The sequence below is a fragment of the Vicia villosa genome, unplaced genomic scaffold, assembly GCF_029867415.1.
Source record: "Vicia villosa cultivar HV-30 ecotype Madison, WI unplaced genomic scaffold, Vvil1.0 ctg.000696F_1_1, whole genome shotgun sequence".
In the NCBI taxonomy this organism is placed as follows: Eukaryota; Viridiplantae; Streptophyta; class Magnoliopsida; order Fabales; family Fabaceae; genus Vicia; species Vicia villosa.
Window position 1 is genome coordinate 535,743 of NW_026705313.1, and position 27,549 is coordinate 563,291.

At 36.5% G+C, this 27,549-nt stretch overlaps 1 protein-coding gene across 1 annotated transcript; it reads left to right on the forward strand.

The window, feature by feature from the left end:
* Positions 1-674: 674 nt before the first annotated feature.
* LOC131630562 (transcription factor DICHOTOMA-like) lies at positions 675-3,447 on the forward strand. Its single transcript, XM_058901343.1, has 2 exons — positions 675-2,049; positions 2,134-3,447. The coding sequence occupies exons 1-2, from the start codon at positions 993-995 to the stop codon at positions 2,190-2,192; spliced, it is 1,116 nt and encodes a 371-aa protein (XP_058757326.1). The 5' UTR covers positions 675-992; the 3' UTR covers positions 2,193-3,447.
* Positions 3,448-27,549: the final 24,102 nt, after the last annotated feature.

The window sequence follows — 27,549 nt, forward strand, 5'->3', positions numbered from 1 at the left end:
ATATAGCATCACTCTGTCATGTCATATAAATAATTTAAAATTTTTTAATTTAATTTGGTGGAATACATTATTATTTTTAGTTGTTAGTATAAAATTAATTTACTATCAAAGTATCATCCATTTTCTCTAAAATTAAATATCCACAATCTTCTAATAAATTTGAATTTGAATATTTAATTCTAACCTACCAAAACATTTTCTAAGATTCAAAGGTGATGATAAAGCAATGCTACTTCAGAAGATCTAAAATGTTTTATAGTTAAACTACAAATAAATAAGATCCATTAAGTCTATATTATGGTTAAACCCTATTAAAATAGGGTTTTTTATAAATTTTGTCACAATATGATTAAATTTGAAACTCTACTCAATACCTCTAAAAACTTAAGACTTCTTAAGATGTTAAATTAAATATTATACTTTAAAATGACATGTATATATTTTTGCATTTCTTCTTTAATTTTTTTCGTATTAAATAACACTACTTTTTATAAATATTAATAATTTATTTAAAATATATATAAAAATTAATAAATATTGCTATTAAATTAAATTTATTGAATTAGAACTTCTGTGTACTAAACTATCTTTTTTTTTTATTAACTAAATAAATAGCATCTATATAATACATATCACCTAAGTTTTCTTCTTCTTACTTTATTATTATAATCATCATCATTATTATGTTCTCTCTCTTCTTCAAGAGTACCCACCCATGAGCCTTGTCCATCTAAACCCAGATAAATATGGAGTCTTATTCTTCTTACTTTCCATATCATTGCCCAAAATAAAAACCCTTACCCTATCATTCTAATTTTTTTTCTTCTTCTAGCTTCTCTTTAAGTCCTTAACTAGTAACTAGTTCCTTTCCATTAAAAATTTATTATATGTGTAAAAAGCTGTTTTGAATAAGCTACTTCACTATATCCCATAAGAACATAGCTATAACTCTTGTGCTTTTTTGTTGTGAAAACAAGAAACTAGGGTTTCAAATGTTTCCTTCTACTTATTGCTCTTTAGGTTCTTACCCTAGTTATAATCCTAATTCATCTTCTTCTTCATCTTCACATTCATACCCTCCTTTTACTTACCTTACCCCTGATCAACAAAATGCTTCTTCAAATAACAACAACAACAATATCAACACTTTTCTTCATGATCCAACTATTTCTGTTCCATACACACAAACTTCACATCATCATCATCATGTTCCAATGAATCCTGAAACTCTAACAAATTGGGCTATTGCTGATTATGCTGCAATGTTGAAACAAGATCTAAGTGGTTCTTCTTCTCATTACAACTTCTCAAATTTGCTTGCCAAAAAGCCGGTGAAGAAGCCGGCGAAGAAAGACCGGCACAGCAAGATTCATACATCTCAAGGTTTGAGAGACAGAAGGGTGAGACTCTCCATCGAGATAGCGCGGAAGTTCTTCGATCTTCAAGACATGTTAGGGTTTGACAAAGCAAGCAACACACTTGAGTGGCTTTTCAACAAATCAAAAGAAGCAATTGAAGAGTTAACTAGAAGCAAAAACAATATAGCTTCCGGTGAGGATGGTGTTGATGATCATAGCTTCTCTTCTTCTTCGTCCGACGGAGAAGAAGACGAAGCGAGAAAAATGAAAAGGGCACAGAAAGAATCCTCAAGGATGAAAGACTCAAGAGAAAAAGCAAGAGCAAGAGCAAGAGAAAGAACAAGTGAAATGAAGATTCAAGATTTGAAGGAAAAGTACCCAGAAACTGAGCATAATCAACAACAAACTCTTCATCAATTGATGCCGAACGACGAGGAAAATTCGAAACTAGTTCAAAGAGATGATATCTTTAACTTCATAGAAGAATCAATTGTGATTAAGAGAAAGTTGAAGAAATCTTCTTCACATCATCATCAACAAAACTCTAATTTGATGCCTAAGGAAGTAAATTTTGATCACAATGACTCTCCAATGTTAACACCAAATTGGGATACTAATAATAATAATAACAATGCTGCTGCAAATGGAAGATCCAACTTTTCTACAATATCAAGAATGAATCTATCATCAGGTAATTTTATCTATCTATATATAATAACTGTTTTAATTTTTTTAATTTTTCAATACTTACAATTTCTAGGTTTTGATTTTCTAGGGCTTCAGATCTTTGGAAAATCATGGGAAGAATGCAATAACAGTCAAAATAGATATTAGCTGATGTATACATATCAGCATATTCTGAGATCAGAATGAACTATTCTAAAAGTGTTTTTAGAAGGAATCATTTTATCATTTGAAGACATTTTAATTTTTCTGCCCTATTTTTCACTTTAGACAATGTCTGTTTTTCTGTACTGAATTTTTATTGTTTTTGTTTTTCTCAAAGATCAGCCAAGGGCATGTGACAATTTGGCTTCAAAAGATATATATGCTGCGTGTATTATTTCTAGCCAATATTTAAAGTGTGGTTGATATTATATAAATTATATAAATTATATAAATTATATATATTACAGTTCAACTTTAATTATATTAGATTCTATTATATTTTATATAATTTTTATTGTTGAAAAACTATAGTTAACATTAACTGACATATTGGAAATATTTAAGAAGCTGTATCTATTACATATAGCTATATACCACTTGGTGTTGGTGATAAGAGAAGCAAGTACAGCAGAATTAAAGAGCTTTTTGTTGCAGTGTGCAGGTTGAGTAAGATTTACATTTTGAAATATTTCTAATTCTATAGTAAGAAATTCAAATAAGCAATTAAAATCAAATATAATGAGACATATATAATAAGATTATCTATTTCAAAGGAAGCGTCTATGTAATCGGATCTACGCTGGTACTAACTGAGCTGGATTAACGACACTTGAATAGTCTTTACTCGATGGTAGATTGTATCGACAAAAATTATGAAATGTTTTTTTTTCAAGAATGGAATTATTTATTTTTTCAACAGAAAATCATGATTATCATCAATTTGCTAGGAAAGGTTAAAGTACAGTATTGTGATCTTGGTATCTATGGTGGACCAATTCTCTATTGTGTTGGGATCTACATATTAAATGTTTGTTGTTGATTCTACTGTGTGGTGTTTTGTTATAGTGTCTCTAGTTTTGGAGTTTTGTTGTCTGAGATGTTATTTCACTTTTGGTTTCAGATTACATGATTACACCGATATGGTTAGAAGAACTCCATGCCTTGAAGAAATTGAAATGTACTTGAACCAACTTCGGCAGATTGCTGATGTTAACTGATTCTGCAATTTATATTACACGCTGCAATTACAGATGATGATAACTTCTTATTCATTTAATGGTGATTGCTGCCCTATAGCATGGTTTTAAGTTGCTATTATAGTTGCGGTTGCGATTATTGTAATTATTGTGACGGGTATTACGACTGTTCCGACGTGAATTTTAATTGCAAGGTGTTAGAAATATATCATTAAAAACATTTCTTCAAGGTATTCCCTTCGGTTTTACTGAAAACTGAGCCGGTCTCGACTTTTTAGAAGCTCAGAGCAAATAAATAAAGGAAACCTTAAATTAAAATAAAATTATAAAGATTACAATAAATTGCAAGCAACAAGGATTCGAACCCATGAACACTTAGCTTTTCTAAAAAAGGCCCGAACCAAGTTGTATGATAATTTCACTAACAAATATACATATATTCTTTAGCTTTTCTATACATATATTCAGCTTATCAAATATATATATATATATATATATATATATATATATATATATATATATATATATATATATATATATATATATATATATATATATATATATATATATATATATATATATATATATATATATATATATATATTCCTTTTTTCAATATTATAATTTCTTGGCTACACCTCCCAAAATTGAGGCCCCTATTCATATGAGGTCCTGGACTGTGAACCTGCTTGTCCTGTCCTAAGGCCGGCCCTGATAAAATATTTAGAGGACACACCTTCGAATTCCAAACAACTATATTTTAACATTTTTTAATTTTTTTATGATTTATTACTTCGATTTTACCGAAAACCGAAGAGTAAGGACACGTCTTCGAATCTCAACAATTATATTTTATCTTTTTAATTTTAAAAAAATAAAATAATCGAGGGGTAAAGTTGCTAGAGAGACACGTATTCGAATCCCTACAACTACGTTTTATCACATTTGATTTTTATATTTTTTATGAGCTATTACCTCAATTTTGTTGAAAAACGAGGGGTAAAGTAGCGTAGTTTTTTATTTATGACCCATTTGATGAAAAAATTAAGTAACGAAAATCTTTGTCGTTCATTTATAAAGTAATAATGGTCAAGATATTGCTAATTCATTAATCCACATGAAACTTTAGTGATCCGCGTGAAACTCTCATTAATCAATAAAAACTTGAATGCCACAACTATTCATCTTGAATGTAAAGTGTTGAAATTTAAACTTAACATATTGAAAACAATGACAATGAAAGCAAGAGCAGAAAAATATTTCAAGGTTGGTTTCTTAATGTTTAATCTTTTCTCTAGTAACTTATTAATATTGTTAATATTGTTGTGGTTGTTGTTATTGTTGAAATTTAGTATTTATTAATTCTATTTATTTTGATTATTTGTTGTTGTTGTTTTTGTTGAGATTTAATGTTTAAAGAATCCATGGATTTTGTTGTTATTATTGTTGTTATTGTTGTTGTTGTTGTTGTTGTTGTTGTTGTTGTTGTTGTTGTTGTTGTTGTTGTTTTTGTTGTTGAGATTTAATGTTAAAGGATTCTATTGATTTTGTTTTGTTGTTGTTGTTATTGTTGTTGTTGCTGTTGATGAGGAAGATTTAGAATTTGTCAACAAATTTTGATGCTTTGCAGATTAAAACGAAGAAAAAAAACACATCAATTTTTTTTGTAAACAGAACTTTACCCCTCGATTATTGTTAAAAACCAAGGTAAAAGGTAGCGCAGTTTTGAAAATGCAAAAAATGTTGTTGCTGGGGACCGAACCAATGACCTTTTAATTTCTAACCTCGATATTAGAAACACCGAGGTGTTAAGTGATAGATTTTCATGTTGCACTTCGCTACCTCACTTGTGTATCCGAGATTAAATACATTTCGCAGTCGATATTAGATGTGTTATTTGTAGTAGTGAATTGATTAACAGAAATAAGACTCAAAGTAAGGTTAGGAATATAATAAACATCAGTTAAATATAAGTTAGTTGTGGAGATAAACCCTACACCTGCTACTAGCATACGAGTACCATCAGCACTCAAGACAGACATGGGTGATGCAAGATTTAAAGATGCAAAGTAACATATATTAATAGGCAGGAGCAAATTGAACTTTTTTATTGTTTCTGCATACTGCCCGAAACAAAAATAATAGGTGCATGCTTCGAAAAATAAGTGGACGCCAATAATAGTGTTTTTTGCATAAGTAACATATATTAATAGGAAGAACTAAGGGTTCTCCAACCTTATTACACTTTGATACGGGAAAACCCGACAAAATAATATATAAACCAATTATAATTACGACAAATATAGCAAAGTTTCCTTGCTAAAATCGTAAAAGGAATAATTGGGTTGGGTAGTATCTCCACAATACGACCACCTTCAAACTAAAATCTTAATATTCCATACCAAATTATCTATATTTCAATCCTCATTTCAAAAGCAAATACCATTCCTTACCAACCAAATAGACCAAGTATTAACAAGCTAAATAACTCCTAATTTTACTCGCTTTCACCTTTTTAACTTTACAAAACGAGTGCCAATCCATAAAAATCAACATACAGTCTTCCTCCTCTATCCCCAATTTTCTTATCCAAAAAGTTATCTCGCTCCATATTTTCTTAATCACAAAACAATTAAAGAAGGAGTGATCTCGATTTTTTGAATCTATACCACAAAAAGAACACTTTAAACTATCAAAAGGAATAGAAAGACCTATATACACCAAAAGATATTTAGTTGGAAGTCTATTAGCAAGTAGCCTCCAACCTAAAGCCTTTATCTTGAACGAATCCTGCGATTTCCAAACTAACCCCTTCGCCTTTTCACATTTACAAGATGGACCAAAAGAAATTCGGAAACTAGCATAAAACTCATAACAAGAAGCTACCGAAAATTCGTCCTCCCGGTTAAAGTCCCACTCCACCGCATCTTTACCTTCTCCCGAACCCCCAAAAGCCTCCTAACTATCCCGCAAAGCGGCTAATTTGGCCATAATGTCCGAATTAGCCAACCCAAACTCCGGTATACCCAAACCTCCCCATCTCTACTCTCCACCAACCCAACCTCCATGCCCACCACCGAAACCCCCTTCAAACTCGGAGCCAAAAAAATAGTCGGGTACGCCTCCCTCATTATTTTATCATCCAACCACTAGCTTCCCAAAAAGGGGTATTAAAACCATTATGAATCGAAAACCTACAAGAAGAAACAAAAGGATCACTGTTAGCTAAGAATATTTCCAATCCTCCCTATATCCTTCCACCACGAAGAACCCCGTATGGCACCTTTGTTAGTATATCCACCACCCAACACAAGGGAAGATAAATTTTTGTAACGAGACTTTAAAGTATTGAACCAAAGGAAATCATAGCCTTGAAGAATCTCCCACCTTCATTTGCTTAAGAGAGCTACATTGAAATCCAAAATATTTTTAACACCTAACCCCCTCCCCCCCCCCTTTCTCGAAAGGTAGGTTCACATACTTCGAACTTACTCAATGTATCCTTCTCTTCTCCTCCACTCCTCCTCAAAGAAAATTACTTTGAAGCCTCGTAAACTCATTCACCACCTTCACCGGCATTTTGTAGAAAGACAGAGTGAAAATGGTTAAAGAGCTTAATATGGACTTCAACAAAGTAATTCTTCCTCCCAAATTAAGAAAACGGGTTTTCCACCCCGCCAACCGATTTTTCATCTTTTGTAAAAGCGGTCTCCAAGTCTCTTCCTTCCTCGGATTAAACCCAATCGGGATCCCAAGAAAATAAAAGTTGCTTTCTTCCACCTTGCAAGAAAGCACAATGGAAGTGGCCTCCAAAAAAAACATTGTTTGAATTAATACCGATCAACTTACTTTTATGATAATTAATGCCAGACCCGAAACTAATTCAAAGGCATGTAATATCGCCTTAATCGTCCAAACATGTTTCCATGTCCCTTTTCCAACCAACAAAGTATCATCCGTAAATTGAAGAATATCCGCACTACATTTTCCTGTGATAGAAAAGCTTTCGAATTCCTCTATGGAAATTGATTGTCTAACTAACCCTGTTAGACCTTCGGTGACCAAAACATATAGAAAAGGCGAATGAGGATCACCTTGTCTCAACCTTTTTCTCACTACGAATTTCTTAGTAGGACTCTCATTCACGAGATCCGACATATGGCTATTAAATACTCCATCCAACTCATAATAAGTGTCTTGTTTGAGCTCTGCGCGATTCTTTAAGAAAATGATTAGATGTGTTGGTTTTATCATGAAATACCCTTATTTTTTATAGGTAGTAGAATAGTTGAAAATCGTAAAAGATAATAAATCGGGGTATAGTAGTGGAAAAAATAATAAATAGAGCATTGGTATTCTAAAGAAACATTTATTTTGAGACATAGAAAAAATGCAAATTAGACACTTATTATGAGACGGGGGGAGTACCAACAACTCCATCCAATTCCTCCATTTCAACCCAAATCCCACCCTCCTAAACAAGTAAACAAAAAGTTCCAACTCACTTTGTTATAAACATTTTCAAAATCCACTTTAAAAAGTAAACAATCACTTTCTTCTTTCCTTGCAAAATCTACCACTCCATTCGCCACCAACACTCCATCTAACAATTGTCTTCCCAGAACAAAGACACTTTGACAAAGTGAAATAATCATACTTAAAATTCTTTTTAATCTTCCCGCCAAAATCTTAACTACTACCTTATACATACACCTACATGCTCACCATAATTTTTGTTTTTATTTTAAAATGTGATAGTTTAAAAATTTATTAGTAAAGGGGAATTATATGTGTATATTGAGTATTAGAAAGATAAAAGTGGGAATTATAAAACAAAATCAGTGATTTACCAATGCATGGCATGCAAATCAATATGGCAGACATCGACATGATTGTGCAGTACAACATTTTCTCTCTGGCCTATATGCAACGCAGCAACAAACTTTATTTTATATACTATATTATTAATAAATTTGCTGCAGGGCTGAATAAGAACAGAATGCAACTAGAACAAACCCTAATATTATATACTATATTATGGAGAAATCATCATGAATCATGATTCATAATGCTTCAGAAAATTCGAAATCTGTACGGTTAGGACATATTTTATATAGTTTGCAGCACTGTCATATCATTAGAATATGTAAGCTTAGGTAGCTAAGCTTTGGTATTTAATGACCCATCCCTTTCTTCACCTACATGATCTGTTTACCTAATCCTTCTTACTCACACAACACATGTTTCCTTTTTAAAAAAGTGACCTAAAAAATAGGGGAATTTTACAGAACCCTTTGTGCTTTGTTGAGTATACTACTTATTATGTTATGATGTCAATTTCATCTTTGAACATAATTAATTATCAACCACAAATATATACCTAGGCTTTGGGCTAATACACGACAATGATTATAATTATCTAAATAAACAATTCACTTTTATTTATTTTACTATGCAAATGAAACACTTTGACCAACATTGTATACTTTACGTGTGTAGAACTTAGCTATGTCTATGCTCTATATAGGAAATCATGAAGAAAAATAAAACTCCTCTTACATTATTAGCAAGCCTATATTTTTTTACCTAAACTACTTGTTCTCTCTGACGGTTTTGTATTGTACTCTTATTAAGTAAGAGAAGTAGGAAACCAAACCATGTGAAGTAACACTTCTTCTAACAAGCATAATCATTCGTACTCTTGCATTAAAGTTCTACGCTTAAAGAAGCTAGTTATTCGTACTCTTGCATTAAAGTTCTATTCTTAAAGAAACTAATTATATAAAAACCCTTACATACTACAATCATGACTATGATTCTATAATACTTTAAGCTTTAGAGAATGAACTATATGGTATGGTAAGATTTGACGATCCAGACATTTTGAAAATAAAATATGAACCGTGCCTATCTTTTACATCTAAAATCATCAAATTTTTTTTTAATAAGCAATTGAATATAAGAAATGGCACTAGGGGTGCAACCCTTACATCAAAAAAACGTTAGGAATGATAGTTACATTGTAAAGGAAATTTGTACCAATCGTAAAAATTGGTCTTCCGCAAAGGTTCCCTACTACTAACCCATCTCCAAGAGAAAAACATAATATTAGAAATCACCTCCTCATGACTAAAAATACCACTATCAAATATGATTGTGTTTCTCATATTCCATATGCACCAAATTAAAGCTATCCATATAGAGTTTAGAATCTCTTTGGTTTTGGTATTTTTCACCTTTTCTTGGATCATCCCGAAGCTCTTGAAATCCTCTTGAGATAAGTTAGCAACCTTGCCCAACCACAAGATAATTCTATTCCAAACCTCCTTTGTTACTTGGCATTGATAAAAAAGATGATCTAACGATTCCGGAAAAATAGAACAAAAAGGGCAATCCATGGAATCTAAGGTGGACACACCTCTATTAACAAGAATGTCTTTCAATGGTAGTCTATTGATGAAGAATCTCCAAGAAAAAATCTTGATTTTTGTCGGAATTGTTGTCTTCCAAATAACATCCAACAACTTCATAATGGAGTTTGTCCATGCTATCTCTTTTGCACTCGACACCTTTTTAGAAACACTAGACACGGTGAAATCCTCGCTAGATGTGAGGTTCCAATGAAATTCATCCTTTACCGATGTGTCCAACTCAACACCTTGAAGGAGCTCGCATAACTCCTTGAGATCTTCCCCTATTGCCATACCCGATGCGGCCGTGTTAGTGAGGGCGGCATTCGGAACCAAATGCATCAAAACATCCTCTCCAAAGATTGCTTCCCAATTCCACCAAGTTTCCCCGTTGTTTGATTTAATGATGTCATTCACCGCACATAGTTTGTTGATTGAACGGTCAAACAAATGCGGAAAGTAAGCGCGAAGCGGTTGGTCGACCAACCAACAACTATACCAAAAAAGAATGTTATTACCTTTCTTTAAGTCACATTTGACCCATTCGGTAAATCCTTCTCCGGAATCATCCTCCTTGAAATCATTGGTAACGACATCTCTCCACCATCTAGAATCATCCCGATTTAGAAGATCCTTGGTCGAGGCCAACACTTTTAACTTCGGCTTAAGATACCTCAAACGAAGGAAATTGCTCCAAATTGCCTTATCCTCCTTAAGAATTCTCCACTTCCATTTTAGAAGAAGAGATTTGTTCAATTCTCCCACATCTCTAATGCCTAATCCACCCTTTTCTTTTGGTTTACAAATATTCTCCCACTTTACCCAATGGATGCACCTTGTTTTCGCATTCCCGCTCCACAAAAAATTGCTAAGAAGGCTTCTAATAGATTGAAGGATGTTGCTCGGAGCTTTGTAGAAAGATAGAGTGAAGATTGGAATAGCATTTAGCACGGATCCGATGAGAGTCACCCTTCCTCCTATTGAAATGTTCCTCCCCTTCCATTTGGATAGTCTAGACTTTATGTTATCAATCACCTCTTGCCACACCTTTTTCTTGTAAGCTCCATCTCCTATCCAAATGCCAAGGAATTTAAACGGGAAACTTCCTTTTTTGCAAGTAAGAAAAGAAGTTGCGGCCTTGAAGTACCCATCTCCAACATGAGTTCCAAAAAGGTTACTTTTTTGGAAGTTGATCTTCAACCCGGACACTAGTTCGAAACCTCTTAGCAACACTTTTAAACTCCAAAGATTATCGTAAGTGGGTTATCCTAGGATGATGGTGTCGTCCGCAAATTGTAGAATGTCCACACAATCGTTTGCTCCATACTTGAACAGCTTAAAATCTCCTACCTCCACCGCCTTCTTAGTTAAAGCGTTTAAACCTTCCATAGCAAGGACGAATAAGAAAGGGGATATGGGATCACCTTGTCTTAATCCTCTTTGAACTTTGAACTCTTTTGTAGCGCTTCCATTCACCAACACGGACATATGACTATTAAATATACAAGATTCCATCCATTTCAACCACCTTTTGCCAAAACCCATTCTCACCATTATCCATCTTAGATAGTTCCACGAAATCGAGTCGTAGGCCTTTTCGAAGTCCACTTTAAGCAATAAACACCCTTTCTTCTTCTTTTTTGCCCAATCAAGAATTTCATTAACTAGGAGCACCCCATCCATCATGCTTCTACCCGGGACAAAAGCTGTTTGATTGATAGAAACTAACTTATCCACAACACTTCTCATTCTCACCGCTAACATCTTTGATATAATCTTGTAAATGTTTCCCACTAGACAAATAGGCCGGTATTCAAACAAGTCTTGCGGGTTCTTCCTTTTAGGAATTAGAGCAAGAAAGGAAGAAGTGACGGATTTAACAAGAGTACCTTTGTAGTAAAAGTCATTGCAACACTTCATGACATCTTCTTTAATGAGGTACCAATACTTCTTGTAGAACTCCAAAGTGTAACCATCCGGCCCCGGGCTTTTATTTCCATCGCACGACCAAATGGCATCCTTCACCTCTTCTTCAACGAAAGGTTTCTCTAAACCCAAAGACTCTTCCAAAGATAGAGAGTTGAAATGATTCCCTCTTAGCTCCGGTCTAAAGTGATTGTCTTCTTTAAAGAAACTTTCAAAATGTTTGAAAGTGAGCTCCTTTATGTCATCAACTCCTTCCATTCTTCCCTCCGGTGTGGCAATGGAACAAAGGGAATTCCTTCTCCTTCTATCTTTTAAAGAGTTGTGAAAGTAACGAGTGTTATCGTCACCTTCGGATAGCCAAAGTTGTCTCGACTTCAATCTAAGCATACCTTCTTTCTTGTTAATATTCTCCCAAAAGTCCTCCGCCACTTTTAATCTTTTCACCACAACATCTTCCGGAACATTACCTGCAAAATGAACAAACGCGTTATCTAAAGAATGCATCTCTTTCCCATCGTTGTTAATTTTGAGATCTATCCACCCAAACACATTTATGTTCCACCAAGTTAACCGGTTTTTGAGAGTTTTCATCTTTTCTACCAAGCAAAAATCACCTCTTCCTTTAATGACAATCTTCTTCCATTCCTCCTCCACGAAATTGTTCATATCCTCATGTTTTAACCACAAATTGTTGAACTTAAAAGGTTTGGGACCCCAATCCTTTCTATTATCTTTCAACCAAATAGGAGCGTGATCGGACACATCCCTCTCGCCGATGTATTGGCCTACCACCTTCCAATCTTCTATAAGGCTATCCGACAAGAGAAATCTATCAATCCTACTCATACTTTTGCCATTGCTCTTTATCCAGGTAAACTTGCCTCCTATGGTAGGAAGATCCACTAATTCCATATCAACTATGAATTCTTTAAAGGTTGAAATCTCCCTCCCATAGTTACAATTAGAGATCCCTATTCTTTCTTCTAAGGAAGTGATTGAATTAAAGTCTCCTCCGATGCACCAAGAGCCTTTTGAATTGTTGTTTTTGAACTCCCTTAACTTGTCCCAAGACCTTTTCCTCACGTTAAGGTTGCAAGAAGCGTATACATTCACGAAGTAAATAAGGTTTCCATCTTTCTCCACGCAAAGACTAAGAAAGCCCACGCCACGGAAACTAAAGAGAAGTTTGAAAAGATCCTTTTTCCACATCGTTAGAATGCCTCCCGATGCCCCGTTAGCATCCAAATGCGACCACTCCACTTGATTGTCTCCCCACATTTCTTTTACCATGTTACACTCTAAGCCACTTAGTTTTGTCTCTTGAATGAAGCAAATATCTACATCCCCTTTTTGAACAAGATATCCCACTCTCTTCCTCTTTGCACGGTTTCCTCCTCCTCGCAAGTTTAGGGATAAAATAATCATGGGGGTACTTGATTGTTAGTCCCCGACTTCTCTTCTTCCCCTTTAATGACCCTACTTTCCATCTCCTTAACTTTTGCTATTGGATCAAAATTATCAGAGATGTTCTTGATTCCCAACTTGACCATTGAATTCCAGAGCCCCTCCGCCGCCTTGTTAAGCACTCCGTTAGAAATTCTTTTATTGCAATTATTGATGTCGGTGCTTGAAATTGACTCACATGTTAAAGGTAATCCTCCAGACAAGTAATTCGACTTCAAGAAAAGCTTGGGTGGGTTGGGTTGAATATTTGCTCCTATCTTATTAATCTCCTTCCCTTCCTGTAACCGGATTTCAACAGGGTAGAAAAAATTTTCAGCTTGCCCTCCTATTTCCAGTACCTCTCTAATTTTCTTCCTTTCTTTTTTACAATTCTTCACCCTTTGACAATGCTCGTCGAAGCATAGGCTTTTCTTTCCCTTGTTCGTAGTGTCAGTCTTCTTGAAGTTTTTAATGGTTCTCTTTATGGGAACCACAAAATTATTTGAAGCTTTTGTGTTGTTTTTGAGTTTGTGATTTTGCATGCATGCAAGCCCCTCTTCCAACGACATATTTGTTGCAATGAGGCCCTGGCCCACGTTTAAAGAAACAACCTCCTCTTTTGTCATTTTGTCATTAGTTATGGGGTCCACTTCTACTTCACTCAAAGAAAACCTTTCTCCCCCTATTAAATCTCCTTTTGAAACGGTCTCTGCCACCTCATCTGTTTTTGAATTAAAAAAATTGCATTGATTATTTAAAACAATCAATCCACCCGGTCCCACCCTGTCTACTTCTTTGATAAAAGGCACTTCTACATATTCCTCTTGCAGCGCCGTTTCCTTCTCCCTCACTAGGTCACAAGATGTCATTGAAATAGGATCAGAAATGCTAAGATTTTCAGGAAGGTTAGCAGGTTTTCCTCCTAAACAATTAATGTTTGCTTCAGAACCTCTTCTATTTTGTGATCCATCGTTTTCAATTTGCAGGCTTTCGGTGGTGTTGTCAACGTCACAATTAATGCTCTGGCTCGGGTTCCTATGCAAGGTACACACGAGGTTCGTCCGCCGCCGCGGCGACTCATCTTCTCCGCCGTGGGAACCGTTGAGTGAGACGGAGGATTCGCCAATCGACGACCTGCTGCAGGAAGATGAAGCGTCTTCTGAGTCTCCCAAAGCCCAGGTTTGTTCTTCGATAATCATGATGTTGTACCAATTCCCATCAATACAAACCCTAGATTTGCTTCTAATTGTTTCCAGGTGTTCAGTGAATATCATCACTCTACAAACATCCAACCTGTTTTCTTTTTGATTCAGAATTTGTGGGTTTGAAATTTTTCCGAATCCTGCTAGCAAAGTGTTCATGAACCTTTCGTTCCTTGTGAAACAGGGCGCGCCATATATGGAGACCGATGCCACTCTAACACACTCGACATCCGTTTTCTTCCAGTTTCTCACCTCAGAAAACCAGAAAGCTATCCACTCTTTCCCTTCAAGCAACAAGGTGTCAATCTCTCCTTCAGCAGTTTCCTCTAATAGGCAGAGGTTTGGGCCAAGCGCAGTTGCCGACACGGTGAATATACCCTCCTCCAACAGACTATTAGCTACCGCGTAAGCGTCTCCGACCTTTCTTGTTACTCCCACTTTTGCTTTGTTGTATCTTGAAAACTCAGATTCAAGTGTTGTGAAGAAAAAGGATTGACTGGTTGAATTTTCTTCCACAGGTATTGGACCTTTGTTTCCTTTGATAATGTCTAATATCTTAATTTGTCCTTTTATATTTCGGAGATGTGTCTCCATATGCACCTAAAATATACACAACATTTTATAAGTGAGTCATCCACCTTATCTTTATTAAAAAATGGTTCGGAGATGCATCTATAGAATCACCTTGAAAAAAGTATAAAGATACATCTCCCGATTTTCGGATTAACCCCTGAAAGCATTTTGTGCTTCACAATTAAACCATTTCACCCCAAATTTAATAAAAAAATGGTTCGGAGATGCGTCTCCGTAAATTTTTAAGAATCATTATCTAGATGCATCTCCGGAATAACTCCTAAAAACATTTGAGAGTAATTAACACACTACAACAAAAATGGGTTTAAGTAATTACCAAAAATCGTAGCATAAGACATCAGGCTACGGTTATCTAGGCGTGGAGTATGTGCCCGTTGCATATTCACATAGGCTATGGTTTTTGCACTTTCACCCACAAATACCATCAAGCGTTAATGACCTTCAACTTTTGGACTTCAAGTGAATGGGGGTGTACCTGCAAGGTACTCCGTGCCAAAGTGAGAAGGAGAGCAAGGGAATGCAAGTACTGAGATTAGGTGAGAATGGATGAATTACATGACCCTCTAGTGAAAGAGGGTATTTATAGTCCCCAACGCGGGACCAAGATTACCCTTTTTTGGGCTAGACTGTTGGAGGCCCAAAATAAAGGAAACTGACAGAATGCCACGTGGTAGGGCAGAGCCAGCAAGTGACTCATATCCTAGTTGAACCGACCGTAGGGTTCGTAGGTGGTGACCGAAATTCCCGCTAATGGGTCACCACGTGCTCCAACGGTCACCAAGGAGAGCAAGCACGTTTGAGATATATTGAAAAGAGAACCCAAGTTTGTAACACCCCATTTCTACCCGGCAAATATTCAAGAATCAGAGTTTCAAAATTTCTCGACAAACAAATAAGGCGTCACATATTCATTTAACAATAAATCACATCATCGCATTTAACGGATACATAGCACCTTTGAAAAATAGAATAACTTATTTTATTAAAACACAGCGGAATTACTTAAACAAGTATTCAATAAAATATCTTCAATTAACTTATCAATTTGCTCAACCAATATAAAACAATTAAACAGCAACATCGTAAATGACATAAATTGTTTCCCCCCAGAGTGCTACGTATCAGAGCGACAAATGACTCGAGTAACGGCAACTAAATCTTCATACTCGAATACCTGCACGTTACCAATATAAAGGCAACGGCGAACAAGAGAAAAGGGTGAGATATCAAATCATATAAGTGAGTGCATAATAAATTGTATATTAGGATCCAGGCATATATAGTCATCACATCTCAAGTGTTAATATTGCTATACACTTCATGCTTTCACTAATTCACAAATCTCACATACTTTAAATCTCACAACAAGTTACCATAGATCATATTCACATCAATTACATATAAATCTCATTCATTTACTTTGCAAGCCAATTCACGATACATCACATGTATGAATCACAATTCTAGTCCTAAAACATCACCGCATATAAGTCATACATATAGTCACAAAACATTACATATAAGTCAAGAATCTAGTCACAAAACATCACATATAAATCACTTAAGACATGTTCAGTTAAGTGCATTCCCAAGTATTAATATCCTTATACTATTCACAAAATCATCAATTCACATTTTCACATACATCCATCATTCGTCACAACTATAAATCACATAAGACACATGGGACATGACTCATGTATATGCATGTGGTACCAATCGGAGCTTCAGCCCCCGTCACCAATTGCCATTTAGGCCGTCATGTTTGCCATAGTTTTCAGGCCGTCACAGAGTATGCATATGCAATGTGACTCGACAAACAAGACATATGCAACATACTCATCACAATCACACGTCACTGCGAGGCATACGCCTACATCACTGATAATTACCAATTATTAGAGGTAAGCCAACGTCACAATTAATCTTTCAATGTGTGGACCGTCCTTTCGGGCCATACCCCTCCGTGGGTGGGATACGTGAACTGACTCTTTTTTGTCGATCGGACGCTTTCGCGTCACTTTTGAAAAAGTTTACAGAGTCGCCACCGACCTTTTATTTTATCCAATGAAGGAAAGGTTTATAAAAGAAACAGAAAAAAGACCTTTGAGAGATTCTGGGTAAGGGGGTAGGTTATACAAAGGGAAGGTGTTAGCACCCTTTGTATCCATGGTTATCCATGGGCTCTTTAGTTTGCTTAGCTCATTTGCTTTACTTTTCAATTGATTCGGAATGCTTTACCTGTGTTTTTGAAATACCTTTGCAAATAGAATTTGTAATGATCCTTGTGCGGATATATACAAATGCTTGTTTATCTTTCGAAAGATGTTTTGAAAAGATCGTTAATTTTGTAATGATCCGTGTTTGGATGTATACAAAATATTGTCTTTTGGAAAATTCGTTTTAAAAAAAAAACAACAGTGTATGAGAATTTTGTTTGTTTTGATTTTGAGCAAGCAAACTAGGAGGTCTACCCTGAGTTAGGAGGTCTTTATCCTTGTTCCCTTTAAAAATCTATCCATTCGTCGGATATAAACAAAAGGTTCGATTTTGTACTCGAAACAGTAGAAATGTAACTTTGATTTTGAAAAGAGTGAAAAGGGGTTACCCTAGGAGGTGCAAATGTGATTGTGATTGAATTCAGATATTTATCTTTGAAGTTAGTGATCTGACGGTTCAGTTTTATCTTTGACATACACGCAGTTTATATGGGTGCTGGAAATTAAAATGCGGAAATGTAAAGTGCAGAAAGTAAATCTACGCTATTACATCGATTGTGCGGGAAATGTAAACTAGCCTATTTACATGAATTTGACATCCTATACATTTATCTAGGAATTTTAAATTGCAAGAAATAAAAGGCATATTTTTGTATTTTTTGTGATTTATTTTAAATATAATTAATGCATTATTAATTAATTTAAAATAAAGAAAAGATGGAAATATGATTAAACCTAGCAAATAAGTTTAAAAATATGTACAAAATGTTTGTTAATTGATTTTAGAACAAAACTAATTTTTTTGGAATTTTTGAAATTTGTTTTTGGATATTTTAAGTTAATTAAAACATAATTATGCAAATAATTATACAAATAATTAAAACTCAAAGATAAAATTATTCAAAATATGTACAAAATTAGTTTATAATATATAAACAATATTTTATATAAAGAACAATTTTTTTGGGATTTTTTGATTGGTTAGAATAATTAAAAAGCAAATATATAAATATATACTAATTAATTATGCAAAATATTGAAATTTTGAAGAAAAATAAAATATTTTTATTTCAGAAAATAATATATTATTTTAGAAGTCTAAAAATATTTTTTGTGTATTTTTTGGATTTTTGAAACTATTTTTAATCAATTTTGCAAAGAAATTAAAATAAAAATAGAAAATAAAATAGAAATAAAGGATACTGATCCTGTGTGGTTGTTTGTGAGGGAGCATGGTGCGCACGCGTGATCTGGAGCGTTAGATGATGTGACTGGAATGATCATGTGGTCACTGAAACGAGGGAGCATGATGCGTACATAGCCTGCAAAGCACTGAATCATATATTTAAAAAAAAACAAACGCGCGCAGGGCAGCCAATGAGAGGCTGCCACGAGTTCGTCTTCTTCCTCCGTCCGTTGGCTTAGGCCTGCAACTGTCACTAAAGGTTTTAGTGACGGTTTTTTGCTGTAGCTACATGTCCTGCAAAATAACGAATAGGGGTAAACCTAAACATAAATTTGGCGCGATGGTACCATTCAACTCGTTTTGTCCATGCGAATCTAATGGTGCTATTTAGAACCTCTAATTTAGCCTAATTTGGAAAGCCCTAATTTTGAAGCTATGAACCCTAAAATGGCAGTTTCGTTTATACGTGTCCAAACTTCAATTAAGTTTCCAGAAATGATCTACACCTCAAACCAAACTCAATAGTATGTCTACATCTTGTTAAACATGTGTGAATAACCAGATACGAATTGATTTTAGTTTGAACAAATTTTGACCTGTGTAGCTCGATTCAGTGAGCTTCAAGGCTTGTAATTGATTGAGATAGTTTCAGTGATGTTTAAGGAAGGTGTATGAATGCTTAGTTTGTATTGAAATGGACTGAAATTACAAATTCGAATTTGAGTTTTTCTTTGAATTTTTGAAGTGATTACAAGTGTTATATGCTATGCTATGCTTCTGAATTCGTGTCCCTTTTTGTTGTGGATGTATGATGCTTCTTTTATAGCCCAAAGGCTGCTTGGAAGTGAAGCAAGAAGCCTTGTTGCCTTTGTTGAAAGTTTGGTTTTTAAAATATTAAAAACCTTGAATTTTTGACCAATCCTTGACTCCATTCAATGCTCTTGCCTTGGGCATCAATTTTCTGCAGAAAAATGAAGACTTTGGAGGTGTGTCATACTTGGAGATCAAGCCATCAATTATCCATGCAATTTCCTTTAATTTTAATCTTAAAATAAGATAAAATTATGTCAAAAATGGATAATATAGATGTGGGCTTTGTCTTGGTCGTGGGAGGCCCATAGTAACATGGCAAAGATGTTTGGACCACAAAAACTTGGCATCTTTTGGAAAAAAAACATTTTTGAGCAATGTTGATTTCATGCATTTTCCCAAAATTTAGCCAACTTCAACAAGGTGTAAATCCTTCAATTTTTGTCATATGAAGGAGATCTTGCACTTTTTGGAAACCTCAAAGAGTCCTCTAACCAATGTCTTTGGTCTCATATCAAAATGATTTTTGGTTCTCCTTGTGTGTCCATTTGAAAAAAGTGTCTTTTTGTTGACTTTGAAAATGACCTGTAATGTCTTTGGCCATATTTTTCAAATGGTGAATGCTATGACCATGGGATCAATTGCATTTGAAAGATAATTGAATTTCCTTCAAAATGAGCTTTGGTTGACATTTTTTGGATGAAGGATGAGAGAGTTATGATCAGTCAAAGTTGAGTTGACTTTTCAGGCAAAAACCCTAATTTTGAATCTTAGGGTTTTGTTGATTTTTGATCTTTCCTTGATGAATTGTGATCATCCAATGATCAAATGTTGAATCCTTTGACAAAATATGGACTTTGACAAAAAATTTCATTTTTGACTGTCAGTTGACTTTTTTGGTCAAACGGGTCGTCTGTTGACTGTTTGAGCTGCTGACGGTGCGTCTGAGTGAATTGAAGTTTGAAAATTTGTATGATGGTACTTTGAGATGTATGGATGTATATGAAATCCATTTGAGCTCTCAAAACTTGTTGCTCCTGTTAAAACAAGAAAAACCCTGATTAGGGACTGTCTGTATAGGAGGCAGTTAAGCGTACCTGATTTTTGTGCAGTGTTGAGTTTCTGCTAATCATGTGATATTCAGAAGACTTCTAACACAAAAATCTTGGAAATTTGAATTGTGAATGATTGATTTGATTGATTGTACAAATCACTGAGAATTGTACTGTCAGCAGTTTTGTCTGTCAACTGACTGTTCGTGTACTGAAGCAGCAGTTAAAGTGAAAAATCAACTGTCAAAGTTAATTTTCTTTTCTTTTTTGTTGTTATTTTTGTCTTTGTTTTGTGTGAAGCATGAAAATTTATTTACATGACTTGTTAGAAACAGAAACATAATAAATAACTGATATTTACGGTATGCGGGCAAAATTACCGATAATAACCTGAAAATTGTTTACTGCACAGAAATAGAAATATTTGACTGGCAGAAAACACACAAGTTAAGATTTGATTTTTGAAAAAGAGATTTGAAAAGATTTTGAAAATAATGGAATATAGTACAAAAGTTAGTGGGAAACCAAAAACAATTGTTACCAGTATAGTGTGAGTTTCCTGCTTCTGCGCCTGCAAAAAGAGTTAACTCTGCATGATTGTGTTAGTACTATTTATCTGTAAATAAATAAATAGTATTTATGATGTAATGAACAGTATTTGGCGTTTGCGTAAGAATAAATTCCTCTGTAAGCCAAGCTACTGTATAAGAAAAGTTTCTGAAATTTAAGTACTTCATATGCTAGGATATTTGAAATAAAAATCCATGATTATATGAAACTCTTAATTTTCAGATTGGAGTTTTCTTGAAAAAAGATGTGGGCAAATTTTGGGGTATAACAGTTGCCCCTATTCAATCTTCTTAAACCTGAAGAGATTGTCTGAAATCTGAAGGTAGAAGATGATTGAATAATTAGATGCCCTGAAAATTTGCACTTACCTTGATCAGAAGAGATGTTGGAAGCTGCATTTGAATGTTGTCTGCGAAATGTTGTTGGTAGATTGAAACATTACCTGAGATGGGCTTTCGGATGCCACCTGGACAATGTGTTGATGGTTTGTTCATCAGAATGAATCTGTTGATTATATCTTGATGAAGGATTTGAAAGTTGATCATTGTGGAACCGTTTGAGGTATCACTTTAGATCTGCAATGTTAGATCGTTCTGGAACCGTCTGAGGTTTCGCCTTAGATCTGAAATGCTAGATCGTTCTGGAACCGTCGGAGGTATCGCCTTAGATCTGAAATGCTAGATCGTTCTGGAACCGTCTGAGGTATCGCCTTAGACTAGCAATGTTAGATGATAAATGAGTTGAGAATGAGAGTTCTTCAGAGTGAATCTTTGGTTTGATTGTATCTGAAAGGACTGCTTGTCTGAATAAGATTCAGGATGAACACTGCATGTGAGTGAGAACATCTTTGCTGAAGACATCTGTCTACCTGAAAAATCAAGTTAATAATATGCGATGTCTATGATGCATGTATGATATGAGATCCTCGAGCTAGAGGAGAAATATGCAAGTTATGTTGTGTATGAATATGCGTATGATGCATGATTGTGAATGTGAATATGAGTGTGAATGTGATGCATGGTTTATGCAGCTTAGAGCGTGTCAAGCTCCTGATTGGGAAAATAAATCCCAGCTTAGTCGTCAAGAAATGAAGGCATTGTGATTGGGAAAATAAATCCCTGCTAGCCATTTGGAAGTGAAGGCATCGTGGTTGTTGATGATCTTCTGTCTCGCTTGAGTACCCTGGGTTGGGGAAATTCTTTGAGAACCAGGATGTTCTATTGAAGGATCTTTGATTACTGCTCGGGGATGAACAGTAGTTTTGAGAGTTCGGACTGTGACGCCCTTTGAAGTGGGAATGAGGAAGATGCATAATCCTCCGATGCACTATCTGACCAAGTTCGGGTGCGGAGATCACACCTTCTGAAGATAGTAATCTGGAACAATCCTGCTGAGGAATAAGACTTCTTTCGAAAGAAAAATCTTTTTGAGGGATTTGTTGAGGAATGTGTCTCTCTTGGGGAAACTTCCTTCTGATGCTGGTTTAGGATGATGTCCAAATAATTGGGACATGTCCCGAATGCCATTCCTGTTTTTCCTGGTAAACATCAATCATATTCAAATGCACATGTTCATCCAAAATTATCATTGGGATGCTTGCGTATTCAAAACAGAAAAAATGAAAATGTTAGTTTTGAGCATAAGCTGCATTGATTTTTGAAAAGGTGCCGTGATAGGCGGATTAGTATAAGGAGACAACAATCCTAGAAGTAGGAAATTGTCAGAAAGTTTTGAAAAGTATTTATGAAAAGAAATAGCTATGTGAGAACGATCCAGTCAAGTTTCAATTCTGCTATTGCCAATCTGTCTTCGAGCATCTCATCCCTCACTTGTTGGAAGAAAGTGATTGGACTGATCGGTGTCTTTGAGGTGTTGAACCTTGTCGGTGAGTAGGCAGCTGAGCGGGACATAGTTGTATGCTTTATTCCCTAATTTTTGCCTAGGCTGCCCTTTCAGGTTTTCAGCCTACCGGGATTGTATTTGTTTTGTCTCTAATTTTTGCCTGGATCGCCCTTTCGGGTTTTCAATCCACCGAGACGCTCATTTTTGCCTAAGTTGCCCTTTCAGGTTTTCAACTTAGCGAGCTGTATATTTTTTTTTTTTAAGCAAAGTACTTTTTGACTATGTCCGCATTCACAGGGTGTGGGAAATCCTCGCCATCCATGGTGGTAAGCAACATGGCACCGCCGGAGAATATTTTCTTGATTATGAATGGTCCCTCGTAGGTGGGGGTCCATTTGCCTCTGGGATCACCTTGTGGTAAGATGATGCGTTTGATAACCAAGCCACCAGTTTGGTATGCTTGACTTTTGACTTTCTTGTTGAATGCTTTGATCATGCGCTTTTGGTATAGCTGGCCATGACAGATAGCTGCAAGTCTTTTCTCATCGATCAAGTGTATTTGGTCGAATCGAGTTTGAATCCAATCGTCTTCGTCTAGATCGGCTTCTTTCATGATCCTTAAGGAAGGAATCTGGATTTCGATTGGGAGAACTGCTTCCATACCGTAGACTAACGAGAATGGAGTTGCCCCTGTTGAAGTACGCGCAGATGTGCGATAACCATGAAGAGCAAAAGGTAACATCTCATGCCAGTCTTTGTAGGTTACTGTCATCTTTTGTATGATTTTCTTGATGTTTTTGTTGGCGGCTTCGACAGCGCCGTTCATCTTTGGTCGATATGGAGAAGAATTATGATGTTTGATCTGGAACTGCGTGCAGAGTTCAGTAATCATTTTGTTGTTTAGATTCGTGCCATTGTCAGTGATGATCCTTTCGGGGATGCCGTACCGACAAATGAGATTGTGCTTGATAAACCTGGCTACCACATTCTTGGTGACAGAAGCATATGAAGCTGCCTCTACCCACTTTGTGAAGTAGTCAATAGCGACCAGGATAAAGCGATGTCCGTTGGAAGCAGTAGGTTTGATTTCTCCAATCATATCAATACCCCACATTGCGAAAGGCCAAGGAGCCGTCAGAACGTTTAATGGAACTGGAGGTACATGCACTTTGTCGGCATATATCTGGCATTTGTGACAAGTTTTGGAATGATGATGGCAATCTGTCTCCATGGTAGACCAGTAGTAACCTGCTCTCAAGATCTTTTTAGCCATTGTATGTCCGTTGGAATGAGTACCGAAGGTACCATTGTGTATGTCTTCCATGATTTGTTCTGCTTCCTTCTTGTTTACACAACGAAGTAAAGTCGAGTCATGGTTGCGCTTGTACAAGATTCCATTGCTTAGGAAGAATTTGGAGGCAAATCTCCTTAGAAATTTTCTGTCGTTAATGGATGCCCCTTCAGGGTACTCCTGGGTTTCGAGATACCTTTGTATTTCATGGAACCATGGTTGGTCTTCCATTTGTTCGGTATCGATCTCATTGCAATAGGCTGGTTCGTCTTGCCTGTAAATGGTGATCATAGGAGCTTCGTCGTCCCAATTGACTTTGAACATGGATGACATGGTAGCTAAGGCATCAGCTAGTTGATTTTCTTCGCGTGGGATGTGTTCGAAAGTGATCTCCTCGAAGTAAGGAATCAAACTCAACACATGTTCTTTGTATGGAATTAGATTTGGGTGCTTTGTGTCCCATTCCCCTTTGACTTGGTAGATTACCAAGGCCGAGTCTCCGTAGACTTCAAGGAATTTGATTTTTAGATCAATTGCAGCTTTGAGACCCAGAATGCATGCTTCGTATTCGGCTATATTGTTGGTGCAATTGAAACACAATCTGGCGGTGAAGGGTGTATGACCTCCTGTGGGGGAAATGATCACAGCTCCGATGCCATTGCCGAGCGCATTAGAAGCTCCGTCAAAAACCATAGTCCATCGGGATCCTGGTTGTTTGTAGTCATTGACTAGCATAATGTCTTCGTCTGGGAAGTCAAAGTTCAATGCCTGATAATCATCTACTGCTTGATGAGCTAAATGATCAGCTACCACACTTCCTTTGATTGCTTTTTGCGAAGTGTATTGAATGTCATATTCTGTTAGGATCATTTGCCATCTTGCAATCCTTCCAGAGAGAGCAGGTTTTTCGAACACGTATTTGATTGGATCCATCTTGGAGATCAGGAAAGTGGTGTGATTTAGCATATACTGTCTTAGTCGGCGAGCCGCCCATGCTAAGGCACAGCAAGTTTTTTCGAGTAGTGAGTATCTTGTTTCACAATCGGTAAACTTTTTGCTAAGATAGTAGATTGCGTGCTCCTTTCGACCGGAATCGTCATGTTGTCCGAGTACACACCCCATTGAATCTTCTAACACAGTTAGGTACATTATCAGAGGTCTGCCTTCCACAGGAGGTAACAAGATTGGCGGTTTTTGAAGGTATTCTTTGATTTTATCAAAGGCTAACTGGCATTTGTCATTCCATCTTTCCACTTGATCTTTCTTCAGTAATTTGAAGATTGGCACACAAGTAGGAGTCATATGGGCAATGAATCTGGCTATGTAGTTTAGACGTCCCAAGAATCCTCTGACTTGTTTCTCGGTACGGGGTATAGGCATTTCTTGAATGGCTTTGACCTTGGCAGGATCAACCTCAATACCTTTACTGCTGACGATGAAACCTAAGAGTTTACCGGATCTTACTCCAAAGGTACACTTGTTCGGGTTCAGTCGCAATCTGTATTTCTTGAGTCTGTCAAACAGCTTGTGTAAATGACTCAAATGTTCTTCTTCGGTGTTGGATTTTGCGATCATGTCATCGACATACACCTCTATTTCCTGATGAATCATATCATGAAATAGTGTTACCATTGCTCGTTGGTAGGTAGCTCCAGCATTTTTTAGACCAAAGGGCATTACTTTGTAACAAAAGGTTCCCCAGGGAGTTGTGAAGGTTGTTTTTTCCATGTCTTCGGGTGCCATCTTGATTTGATTGTACCCTGAGAATCCGTCCATAAAGGAGAATACCTTGCATTGTGCGGTATTGTCAACTAGTACATCGATGTGCGGTAAAGGGAAATCATCTTTAGGGCTTGCCCGGTTCAGATCTCTGTAGTCTACACACATTCTGACTTTCCCGTCTTTTTTGGGTACAGGCACGATGTTAGCTATCCAAGGAGGATAACTTACAACTTTTAGGAATCCGGCATTGAATTGTTTTTCAACCTCGTCTTTGATCTTTTTTGACATATCAGGCTTACTCCTTCGCAGTCTCTGTTTGACCGGAGTGCTTCCTTCTTTGATTGGCAGGCGATGAACTACAATGTCCGTGTCAAGGCCAGGCATATCTTGATAAGACCAGGCGAATATCTCGGCGTAGTCTTGCAACAATTGAATCAGTCTTTGCTTGACACTGTTTTCTAAGTCAGCCCCAATTCTGACCTCTTTCTTTTCTTCGTCACTGCCCAAGTTGATGACCTCAATCGGCTCCTCATGAGGCTGTATGGCTTTTTCTTCTTGTTCTAGAAGTCTTGCAATTTCTCTTGGCACTTCACAATCTTCCTCACTTTCGTCCTCAGTTTGGTAGATCGGATTTTCAAAGTCATGACGGGCAATAGCAGAGTCGTTATTGACTGGATCCAGCGTGTATGTGAATCTGCATGGTAGATATGTGAGTGTGTATGAAGAGAAAAACATAGCTATTTGAAAGCGAATAAAGAAAGAAAAAGGATCACAAAATTTTGAACATGCAAGCATCCCATGATTTTATTGAATGCACATAATCATGATATGACAAACCCTTTTTATAGAAGGACCGTTGTGCTAAGGCACACGGCTTTCAAGCTCATGGTTCGATTGTTCAGGAACCACTTTTATCTTTGCACAAAGAAAACAGGAAATGGCATTTACTCCTGATCAAAGGAGATCACATCCTCTGCTTTCCAGTTGTTCAATCAGGGAGCACCCAGCTGTTCCAGTTGCAGTTGTTCTTTTCGTCTTCCGTAGCATTGATTCCGCTAGTGGGAAAATGCGTAGGTAATTCCTCAGGATAAGTTGGATGATTTGTTGGATATGAGAATCCAGGTGGAGGTCCCTCTATTGGCTGAGCGAGATGCTCGATAAGGCCGTCCCATGCAGTAGGAATGATGTTTTGAATAGAGACTTGTGCATCCTGATAAGGAGTGTACTGTGACAGAAAATAACCTTCGTTGTTTGGCATCTTCCTGGCTTCTTCAAGAGCGAAGTTGTCGTCGTACTGTTCGTCCCATCCAGTCGGGACAATGTCTTTGATGGGAGTTGAAAAGCTCGGAGGAGCGGAATATTTCACCATATAGTCGTATTTGCCGCTGGGTTCTCCTAGCGTGTCCCATACTTCTTTGGGTGGATTTTGATATTGCTGAGTGACGGGACTTGTGATACTTCCGTCATTTTGATTACCCTCTTCTGTTGGAGTAAGATCTTCCAGAGCAATGTAAGAATTCTGAGGTGTGATATACTGGTAGTTGTAACCGTCATTTGGTCCTCCCACAGCATCCCACATTCCCATGGTAATGGGTGGAATTTCGTCTGGATATGGCTGAATGATGTGGTTCAAGTATGTCCCTTCATCATCAATGGCGTTTACTTCTTGGCTGGCGAAGTGTGATATTAACCCTTCAGAGCGAGGATTTTGATCATTCTTTTGATTTTCACCATTATAGCCCAGACCTAGCTTGTCGGACTTGTAGGGTATATCAGGGAGTTGTCCCCATACTGTGCGATCACCCTGTTCAATCATGGCTTTGGCATCTTTGAGAGAAGCCATAGTTGTAGCTGGAGTAGCAGGAATATGCTTGGTGGTAGAGATATCTGGAGATACAACCTCAAAAGCTTGATACGGAGTTTCGATGGATTCGCCCTCCATCTCAACATACTTGTCGTTGCTCAAGTGACTGACCATATATTCTTCTTCGCCATAGACTGTGACAACCTTTCCTTTTACTGGGTATTTTAACTTCTGATGCAGGGTAGAAGTTACAGC